Source organism: Ammospiza caudacuta, chromosome 22 (assembly GCF_027887145.1).
Source record: "Ammospiza caudacuta isolate bAmmCau1 chromosome 22, bAmmCau1.pri, whole genome shotgun sequence".
Classification (NCBI taxonomy): Eukaryota; Metazoa; Chordata; class Aves; order Passeriformes; family Passerellidae; genus Ammospiza; species Ammospiza caudacuta.
Genome location: NC_080614.1, coordinates 5691155 through 5701616, shown reverse-complemented (window position 1 = coordinate 5701616; position 10462 = coordinate 5691155). Strand labels below are relative to the sequence as shown.

Here is a 10462-nt window from a genome sequence, read left to right as displayed (position 1 = left end):
GCACTGGGAATATTTCTGTGTCTGCTCTGGGGTGCCCTGACCCCCACAGGAGCACTGACTCTGACCCTCATTCATGGAGAAAGTTTCCCAGACTTCAAGATTCATTCTGCCCCTGAGAATAAACAAAATATTCCTGTCTTAATAAGTTAAATATCTTAAAATTAACATTTGCTTTATGGTCACTTCTGCACTGCAGTGAATGTAAGGTTTAGATGTAGGGAAACCCTTCTGAGCCCGCAGGATGAATTACCACGGACACAGATCCTATGTGAGGCCTGTCAGGAAATCATCTCTTTAAATCAACAGAAATCACAGTTATAACAGGGTTCAGGTTAAAAACAAACACAAAACAAGAAGGTATGAGGAGGAAAAAAAAAATCAAGCACATTGGAAGGGTTACACTGTATCTAACAGATATTCTCCATGATCCATAACAGCATCATCCCAAAGAATTCCCATTACTGTTTATTTGTTCACTGAGAATATTCTTCAGTGTGTTCAAAGCACTTTTCCTTCCATTCCTTCTCCCCAGTGCAGGAATTCCCTCATAATTACCAGGCAAAGAGAACAGTTGTCATGCTGAAGCCATGAGCATTCCAGGCAACAGCCCTAGTTCTCGCCAAGATGATGATTTCAGAAAACTTCCTTTGCAAAGCTGCCAGTTTCCCTAAATCAAACAAGTAAAAGAACATGCTTTCATTTTAGATTTCTTCAGAACTTTCCAGGCTCAGACAAATCTTGTGATAAATCTGAAGCAGCTTCAACAGTTTAAGGCAGGAGCCACAGCATAGATGTTCCCTCCTCCACCTTCAGACCTCAGACTGAGATCTGCAGCTCAATGTGGATTTTGAAAATTGCAAGTTTCTCATTTTAATGAAGTTAAATCTCTCCAGTCTAAAACGAAAGTGGTTTTGCACACTCCAAACCATGAATGCCTCATTGTTTATGCTGCTGTATACCCTGGCTGTCTCTGTTTGACAGCTTTGTATTCTGCAGCTATGCCAGCCCAGCAAGCACATTTACCCCTCTTTCTGTGCACTGTGTGAAAAACGCCAATCACTTGTTTTTAAAATTTTAAAAGTTTAATGAAATGGTTATAAAAATAGCAATATAATTAGAGTAATAATAATTTGAGCAATTTGGATTAGGATAATATGAGACAAAAAAAAAAAAACAAAGAGTTAGGGACAGTCTGGGTACCTCTTTCTGGGCAAAATAAGCCCGAAAAAGGACCCACGTTAACAGAGGATTAACCCTTAAAAGCAACAGCCTGTTGCATATTCATACAGCTCATCCATGATGCATAAATTCCATTCAAACACAGGATTCTGTCTGGGCAGTGTCAGCTTCTTCCTCTGAATCCTGACAGCATCTTCAGAGCTAAGCGAGGCAGGAAGAAGTTCATTTCTTCTGATAATGGAGCAATAAATTCTCTTTCTCTGAGAGATTCAGGTGTCCTATGGCTGCTATCTCTGTTCAAATCCTTTCTTTAGAAAAAAAAGTATCCTACATAGCATAGTTTCTATTTTAACATTATGTTATAACCCAAAACTGTATCTAACACACGACTTAAGAGAATTAACACAGCATAACTTTCTAACACAACACATACAACATTCATTTTAATATTTGCAAAAAGCCAATCATAAAATCTGCATTTTTCACATCTGTGTGCTGGCTGCAGCCTGCTGCCTGTCCTTTTAAGCAGAGGCAGCTGCCAATGCAGATGTTCCAGTGAGTACGTGCAACACGTGCTTCAGGGGGAGCAGCAGCTTCCTGAAAGCTGGAAGGGCCAGAGCTCTGCTCTCACAGCAGCCTCAAAGCTGACACCACCAGCCTGTTTTGGTTTTTTTAAGTTCTTCTAAGTCTTCTGATGTTTATATTTTATATATTATATATTTATATGTTATGTGTTATATTTTATTTATAATTATATATTTTTATATTTATATATTTCCGTAAATACTTATTGTTTTGCATTCTTTTCTGGAGGAAGAGGAATTTGATGGACTGTTGGTTTGTCCAGTGTCATTGGAGAGGTGGCACTGTCACCCTCCAATCCACTGCCACTTTTCAAAATCTGTAAATGTTAGTCAGATATTAAACACCCTTCTTTTTACCTTGGAGATTCCAGTGTCTGTGTCATTTTATTTTGTGTCCTAAAGTGACACCAGCCCATTGAAAGCTGCAGTGAATGGGGTCTCATCCACTGTTTGGGATTCCAGTGCTCTCCCCACCCACTCCCCAGTCAAACAGCTCATTCGCAGGGAAGAAATTAAGAATGTGTCTCCTCTGTTTCCCTTTTTTTTTGATCCAGTTCAGTGCCTCAACCTGGTTGAGATTTTCCCATTTGACTTTAACTCACAGTGTTTCTGCCTGACTTTCTTGAAACTGGTTTTGTCTTTCGAGCACTGCTCTGGATACAAAGCTTTCCTGTGCACATCTAGGACACCTGAGGAAGTTTGTTCCTCTATTTACGACACAGTGGGACAGAGTTTGATAGAAAAAACTTCCTTTCCTGCATAGTCTGTGGTGGCAAGCCACTAAACTGCCACGGGAATTACGGAAAACCCCTCCAGGCCTTTTCGATCGGTGCAGTGACCCGGGGAGGAGACAGAGAACCTCAGCCCTGGGCTGCAGCTGCCCGAGGACACCCACGGACACCGCAGAGGGAGCTCGACAGGGGTGCCGGGGGGATCCTGGTGCCGGGGATCCGGAGCTGAGGGGGCTCGGAGCCGAGAGGGGTCCCGGTAACGGGAGGGGCCGGGAACCCCGAGCAAAGGGGGACCTGGAGCGGGGGGGTTGGAAACCGGGAGCTTGGAAGCCGGGGCTTTGGCAGCCGGGATTGCTGCGGTTCCGGGGTTTTGCAGCCGGGATCCCGGCGGTTCCGGGCTTGTTGCCAGCCGGGGTTCGCGGCGGTTCCAGGGTTTGCCAGCCAGGGTTCCCGGCGGTTCCGGGGCCCTTCTCAGCCGGGATCCCGGCCGTTCTGGGGCTGTTGCCAGCCAGGGATCCCGGCGGTTCCGGGGCCGTTCTCAGCCGGGTTCCCCGCGGTTCCGGGGCCGTTCTCAGCCGCGATCCCGGCAGTTCCGGGGTTCCCGGCGGTTCCGGGGCAGTTCCCAGCCAGGTTCCCGGCAGTTCCCGGCGTTTCCCTGCGGTTCCGGGGCCGGGCCGCGTCTCCCGGCCAGGCGCCCCCTGAGGGCCGGAGGGCGCGGCTGTCGCAAAGCGCCGCCAAGCGCCGCCAATCGCTGCCTGTGGCGCGGCGGCCATGGCGGCCTAGGGCCGGTGCGGCGGGGCCGGGGCCGGGACGGGCTGGGCCGGGGCTCCCCCGCCGCCGCCGCCCATGTGGCTGCAGCAGCGGCTGAAGGGGCTGCCGGGGCTGCTGTCCAGCAGCTGGGCGCGGCGCCTGCTGCTGCTGCTGGTGCTGCTGCTCGTCGCCTACTGGTACCTGGGCGCGGCGCGGGCGCGGGGCGCGGGGCGCGGGGCCGAGCCCTGGGGCCCCGCCGCGCTCTGCCTGCAGACGGCCTCGGGCGCCTGGCGGGAGCAGACCCAGCGCGGCGATGCGCTGCCGCTGCCTGAGGAGGCGGCCGGCGCCGGCGAGCCCCCGGGGCTGGCGGTGGCCGGGAACGGGTTCCTGCTGCTGGACGTGTCGGCGGGGCGGCTCTGGGTGCGGCCCGCGGGGCCCGCTGCGGGCGCGCCGCTCGCCACCGAGTACCCGGCGCTGGTGCGGCTGAGGGCGCTGGGCGGGCGCGGCGAGGCGCGGGCGGCGCTGGCGGCGCTGCGGGACGGGGCCGTGCGGAGGTTGCGCTGCGTGCAGACCGGGCCCGGCTCCGGGGACTGCGTGACGGTGCGGGAGGAGGTGGTGGCACACCGGAGCCGGCCGCACCTCTACCTGCAGCGCATCCGCATCGCCAACCCCACCGCGCGGGTGGCCGCCTTCGAGGCCTCGGCTCCCGCCGCCGCCTCCGTGCCGGGCGGGCGCTTCACCACCAGCCTGGAGAAAGTGGAGGAGCGGCAGTTCCTGCTCTCCTCCGGCCGCCTGCTGCTGGCCGGCAGCCCCAAGGTGGTGCTGGTGGTGGTGGCTGCCAAGAAACTCGTGAGCCGGGTGCAGGTCGCGCCCGAGTCGCACTTTGACGAGACCCTGCTGTCCGTGGTGTACACGTCGGAGCCCATCGAGGTGTCCAGGCTGGAGGAGACCTTCAGCAAGCTGAGGGAGGCGGCCAAGAAAGAGATGCTGGAGGTGATGCAGATGGGGGTGGAGGATCTTTTCCAGGAGCACCAGCAGACCTGGTCTGACTTGTTCATTTCAGGTAAGGAAAGTGATGCTTAGCTTCCATGGGGTTGCTTTAGAGAGTGTCTGAAAGCTCCTGGTTGCTGTAAGGTCTCCAGAGGCTCTGGTCTTCCTGATGAGTTGTGGGTTAGTGAAACAACATTTCTGGTTTGGAACCCAGCTTATCTTAAACTGGAGTACACCTGACCATGTATAGAAAGTGATAAAAGAGCATTTATAATCATTATTCTGTGTGTGCTGCTTTTTGTGGCTTCAGGAACTTCACTGATTTGCCCTGCATGTCAGTTGGAAATGAACTGACCTTTAGTGATAGCATAAAATTTAAATTCTGCATGGATGTCAAGAGCCATTCTACAAAGATGCTTTTTCTTAAGCTTTTAATGTCTTACATAAAAGAGTAGCTGACCAAATAACGTAGAACTTGTTATTTTATAAAAAGATTATGTTCTTTTGACAGATCATTCTTGCAGAGTCATGATGACAGGCCTGTAAGGCATCTGTATATTAAATTCGCTTTGTCTTTAGTGGGAGCTTGGCTCTCAAACTGCCAAGTAGCAGAGAGAGTATCTTAGACAAACACAAGGAAACATTTCACTTTTGGTACTATAGGACACGAAACAACATGAGTGCACACACTGCTGCTCTCAAGGTGAAGGGAAGTTTATTTTCTGATTCCAACATTTATAGTTTTCTAAGAGTGACAGTGGATTGGAGGATGACAGCGCCGCCTCTCCAATGACACTGGACGAACCAACAGTCCATCAAATTTCTCTTCCTCTATAAAAGAATGCAAAACAATGAGTTATTTACAGAAAGTGTGTGAGAAAGTTCGTTACAAGAATGTAAACATCAGAAGGCTTAGAAAATCTTGAAAAATCAGTGTGACACACTTTGGTGTTTTATGGATAAAGAACACCATGTTGAACATCAGTGTGCGTGTTTGATCTTCTTTTCCTTCTAGTCAATTCCTGATTATTGGTTGCTTTCTTTTGCTGCAGGGATTGAAATGAGGAAGATCACAGATGCACACACCCCATCCAGTGAGACTGTCAACATGACCCTCTACTATGTGCTGTCAACTGTGCCAGCCCCCCTGCTGGACCCTCTCCTTGCTGGTGAGGACAGGGAGAGGATCGAGGCCAGCCTGAACTATGCTGACCACTGCTTCAGTGGCCACGCCACCATGCACGCCCAGAACCTGTGGCCACCCAGGCTGACCAGTGTCACCCAGATCCTGCAGCTCTCAGACCTGTGGAAGCTGACTCTCCAAAAACGGGGCTGCAAGGGCCTTGTGGCAGCTGGAGTGCACGGGCTGATGCAGGGAATGGTGCTCAGCTTTGGGGGTTTGCAGTTCACAGAAAACCACCTTCAGTTTCAGGCTGACCCTGACGTGCTCCATAACAGCTACTCCTTACGTGGCATCCATTACAACAAGGACTTGATCAGTTTAGCTGTTCTCCTGGATGCTGAAGGAAAGCCCTTCTTGCATGTGTCTGTGAAGTTCCAGGAGAAGCCTGTCAGACTGTATGCCTGTGAGGCAGGCTGTATGAACGAGCCCGTGGAGCTCACCTCAGAGGCACGAGGCCACACCTTCCCTGTCATGGTGACCCAACCCATCACACCACTGCTTTATATCTCAACAGATCTGGTCCACTTGCAGGACCTGAGACACACACTCCACCTAAAAGCTATTCTAGCTCATGAGGAACACATGGCCAAGCAATACCCAGGCTTACCCTTCCTGTTCTGGTTCAGTGTGGCCTCCTTAATTACTTTGTTTCATTTGTTTCTGTTCAAACTCATCTACAACGAGTATTGTGGGCCAGGAGCCAAGCCCCTCTTCAGGAGTAAGGTATAAAACTGCTGCTTTTGGCTGCTGTCCACTGGGTGTTGTCAGCCTGATGTTGTGTCAGCTGTGCCTGGGCAGGCTCTCTCTTGGACTGTGAGGATTTTCAGTCTCTCTTGAAACAAGCAATCTGTGACCTCTTGCAAGGAGGATTAGGGCAGGGATTGGAGCAGTAGGGCTCAGAATCGTTAGAAAAGATAAAAGATAAACTCATCGTCTGTCCTTAGACATTTGTGAGGCTGCAGGTGGAGGCAGACACAGCTTTCTGTCCTTTTCCCACATCAGTGTAGGACATGGCTTGTTTCTGTGCCAGCAGTTGCAGTTGTCACGAGATGATGATTCTTGTTGTCCAGAAGGCATGTGAGAGAGCTGCTGTTCTTGTCTGTACTGCTGTGTGGAGACCTGCACACCTGCCTGCCTGCTCTGAATGTGTGAGGTGTCCACAGCAGCACCCAAAGGCAGGCTGGTGTTGGAGGTGAAGGTGCTGACTTGCTGGGACTTGTGGTAGGTGTTCATATTATAAACACTGTGCAGCCCTCCATCACACCACACTTACCACCAACGTTTTGGGAGGAAGCTGAATTGGTGTTTGTCCCAGTCAGACAAAATGCAAAGCTGTGTTAAGGAAAGTCCTGAGTGCTTTTTACTGTGAGTTGAAGGTTTAGGCTCCAAGCTCTGGAGCCAGAGCTCCAAGCTCATCTTACCTGGGTGTAAAGAATTTCAAGTTGTTCTGAGTTGCCTTGGAAAACTTATTTGCTGTAAAAACATAGCACAGAATAGACAGTAGATGGTGAGTTCTGTTCTTAGTACTGGGAATTTTTGATTGTGTGTTGATATGAAGTGGAAATGCAAGACCAGACTGGTTTGCTGTGTGAGCTAGTTGTGCTGTTCAGAGGCTTCCCTCCTGAGGGCTGAACTGAGTTAAATGTAGCTTTCATTTAGAAAAAAAAGGAGCTGATAGTTAAACAGCTGTCAGAGGAAAAGTTCTAGCTATAGATTGTACTGTTATTCCAAATTATAAAATCAAATTTGATTTTGGATAGCTAAGGCTGAACAGAAGGTATTGAACTAATCTTGACAACTGTAAGGGGTCTTGAAAGTGAGCTGGAAGTTTTCCTGTCAGCTCACTGGTTTTGTCATTTTGAGCACTGGAGTTCAAGCCTGATCCCAAGCAGGTCTGAATACTTTTGATCCAATAAAAGATTGAGTGGGAGGTGCTTGTAGCCAGACAAACTAGGAAAAGGTAGGATAGAAATGTGAATCAGACAAGTGCAGTTAGAAGCCTCTGATCATGATCAGCACCTCAGTGCAAAGGGAGGAAAGGGTTAGGAGGTGGTGTCAGTTATTGTGTAACACCCCTGAAATGTGTCCTTGGAATTATGTAATTGTGTCCTCTCACTGTTGTCTATCCAGTTGCCTTTGTCATCTCCAAGATTTGCCTTCTGCCTTTACCAGTGACCTGTTAACCCTTGCTGCAGGTGGCTGTCCCCGACTCTGCCCGCTGAAGTGCCCAGAGGCTGCACAGCCACAGCAGGGCTGACCTGGCTCCTCATCCTCCTGGGCACTGCAGAGCACACAGCTCTGCTGCCTCCTCTCAGCTGGACCTACTTCAAATGAAGGTGATGCAGAACTTCATTCCAGAAACAGGGAAGAGGTGGAAAGCAGCTGGAGCTCAGAATCTGTAGCAGTAAGCAAGATAGATGGTCTTGAAATAACACCCTGTTCCATTCCTTGTCCGAGTGAACTTAGTCCTGCTTTCAGCCTCCATTTGCACAACACACCTGGCAATATTGCAGCTGAGAACAAGGAGCATTTGAAAGCAACAATCCTTCTGTGCCTTGCTATTACAGGAATCTGAGACTTGGAAGGTGTGGTGATTCAACTGTTTATCCCAGAAGCTTGTGTAACAGATGTGTCCTTTCCCTGTAAGCTGTTCAGTTCCCTAGGAGTAATCTATTTGGTGAAAATACTTGAAGATATACTAAGACCTTGGATATTTTGATCTGTTTGGTTTTGTTTTTTTTTTTTTTATTTCTACAGAAAAATAAAGGATAATGATTCCCTTCTGAGAGTTAACTAGAAAACTTTAGTGTAACTTCCTTTCTGGTATACAGTTTGTAATTTATTGCTTGGGGGGAGGGGGAGTATGTTAATTTTTCCTCCACTTCAATAACAGTCAATTTAACTGTCACTATCTAACAGTCTTAACTGTCAATAAGTTCTGGTAACAGGTTTTTCAGCCTTTATGACTGTAGAGTGCAAAATCAATTTAATGAAATTGTTTTCTGGATATGCACTTGGAAATGCTGACCTACAGTTTTCCTATTCTAAGCCTATTGAGACTTTGTGCATTGATTTGTTTTGGCTATGGGGGAAGACACCCCACTTTCTAGTGACTTACAGGTTGTTTGGTTTTAAAATACCAAAGCTGTTGTTTCTAAATAAATACCTTTCAGTCTAATCTGACTGCTCAAGTGTGGTTGGGGTTTTTGTTGGGTTTGTGTCTGTTCTCTCTTGCTGTTGCTCCCCACCCAGCTGAGATAAGCAGGGCCTTATGTTACATCTGTGGCCAGTATTGACTTCAAATACAGTGTGGAAAATAATATATAAATGGATATAAGACAATTTGGAAGGCACAACAAGTGACAAAAACACGCAGGGTAAAGCTCATCTCCATTTTCTTGCTCATTATAACCTTGTTCTGTCCTGAGGAATGAAGGCCAAGCTTTACTTTGAAGAACACAGAAACAATCCCAGGGAATCATCAAGCAGCAGTTTTAACAGCCACCCAGCAAGTAATAAATTTGGCACAGTTGGTGGTCCCAAGATAAAACTAGGTCAGGATTTAACTTCAGATTTTCAGAGGGGTTACTCTCTGGTTGCAGATGAAAAACATCCCTCTGGAAAGCAGATTTCAATGTCTAAGTTTTCTGCAGAAAATTCAGTTTACAAATTAGTACAGCAGAGTTACTGCCCTTCAAGGGAATAAAGATAAGGAAGCAACAGAGTTCATTTAAGTTGTACACAGGTACATTGTTTATTAAAGGAGATATTTTCTATTTGCTTTAACAGAACATACCAGAATCTCCTTCTCTTTCTCACCAAAGTTCCATGAGCTGCTTCGTTTCTGTGAGATATCTGGCATGAAGATGATAAGAGCTTCCAGGGGGTTCTTTCCAAGCCAACATGGTATCATTTGGAGGCTGAGCCATTTTGATATTTCCTGGCAGAATTGCCAGCAGCCTGACACCCATGGAGCCCAAGGAAAACTGTTCAGGCCTGGAAAAGATGGATAAAGCATGAACAGAACAAAAAACAAAACACAAAACAGCTTTGAGAGTGTCTAATATTAAATATATTAGGATTCCTTGAGAATTTCCTCCATAACAAAAGAAGTGTTTCAGAATTCCTCCATGAAAAAAGGGGAAAAGAAACAGCATTTCTCTATTTACACTATGCAAGAGAGCAGATTATATTTGTGAAATGCAGAAATGCTGAAAGAACTAAACAAAATTCCACGTTTACAAGCACACAACAAACAAAGCAAGTTAAAATAGTAACTGACCATCTGAAATTTATACTTTTAGTTGGAATTCATGAAAATGACAGTGACATGGAAGTTAAACTGAGCAGCATAACATTGTTTAGCTTGTAAATGCAGACACTAAGAAAAGAGCCAACAAATCAATGGAAAAAAATTTCGAATCTCAATTCTGCACTGTTAATCCTGGTTTCTGCTTTTGACAGATAATAAATACAAGATGCCAGAACAGGGTTTGGTTGATGCAATTTGCAATTCAAAATGCAGCTTCCTCAAGAGCTATTGTCTGGGTAGGAAAATACATTCTTGAGAAGCAGATAAAACAGCAAAGCATTCTGTGTTCCTGCCTTCCACATGTGTGCTCCAGGCACAGTATCTTTCATCCAGCACAGTATCTACTGCTGAATGGGAGCTCTGGAAATCAGGTTTTATGCTGCTTATTAATCTTGACATTAAACATTAGATTTATTTCAGCATTTTTGAACCCCTTGTTTGGTGTCTGTGTGCAACACAACTCTGGTTGTAAAACTGGCATTATGATATTTGTTTCCATTCTAGTAAGTTGGTTTTCTATGAGTGTCCTGGTTTATGGGATGGAATTTTTTTTTTTCAAATAACCAGAGAATGGTTGGTGGATGGAAAGGTGAGAGAGGATGGAAAATTCCTGTAGTAGAAGTAAAAAGAAATAGAAAAAAGATAAAAAGGGGCAAGTGAAAGCATTGATATCTAGTCACTGATCTCAAATGTCAGTAATGAATTAAGACACTTCTTTTTGTGGCAGCATCTC

The 10462-nt window shown here is 47.1% G+C and overlaps 1 protein-coding gene across 1 annotated transcript; it reads left to right on the top strand.

The window, feature by feature from the left end:
• Positions 1–3340: 3340 nt before the first annotated feature.
• On the top strand, positions 3341–8595 carry KIAA2013 (KIAA2013 ortholog). The gene is made up of 2 exons (XM_058818521.1): positions 3341–4307; positions 5287–8595. Exons 1-2 carry the CDS (start codon positions 3341–3343, stop codon positions 6144–6146), a joined length of 1827 nt encoding a protein of 608 aa, XP_058674504.1. The 3' UTR covers positions 6147–8595.
• The last annotated feature ends 1867 nt before the right edge of the window (positions 8596–10462 follow it).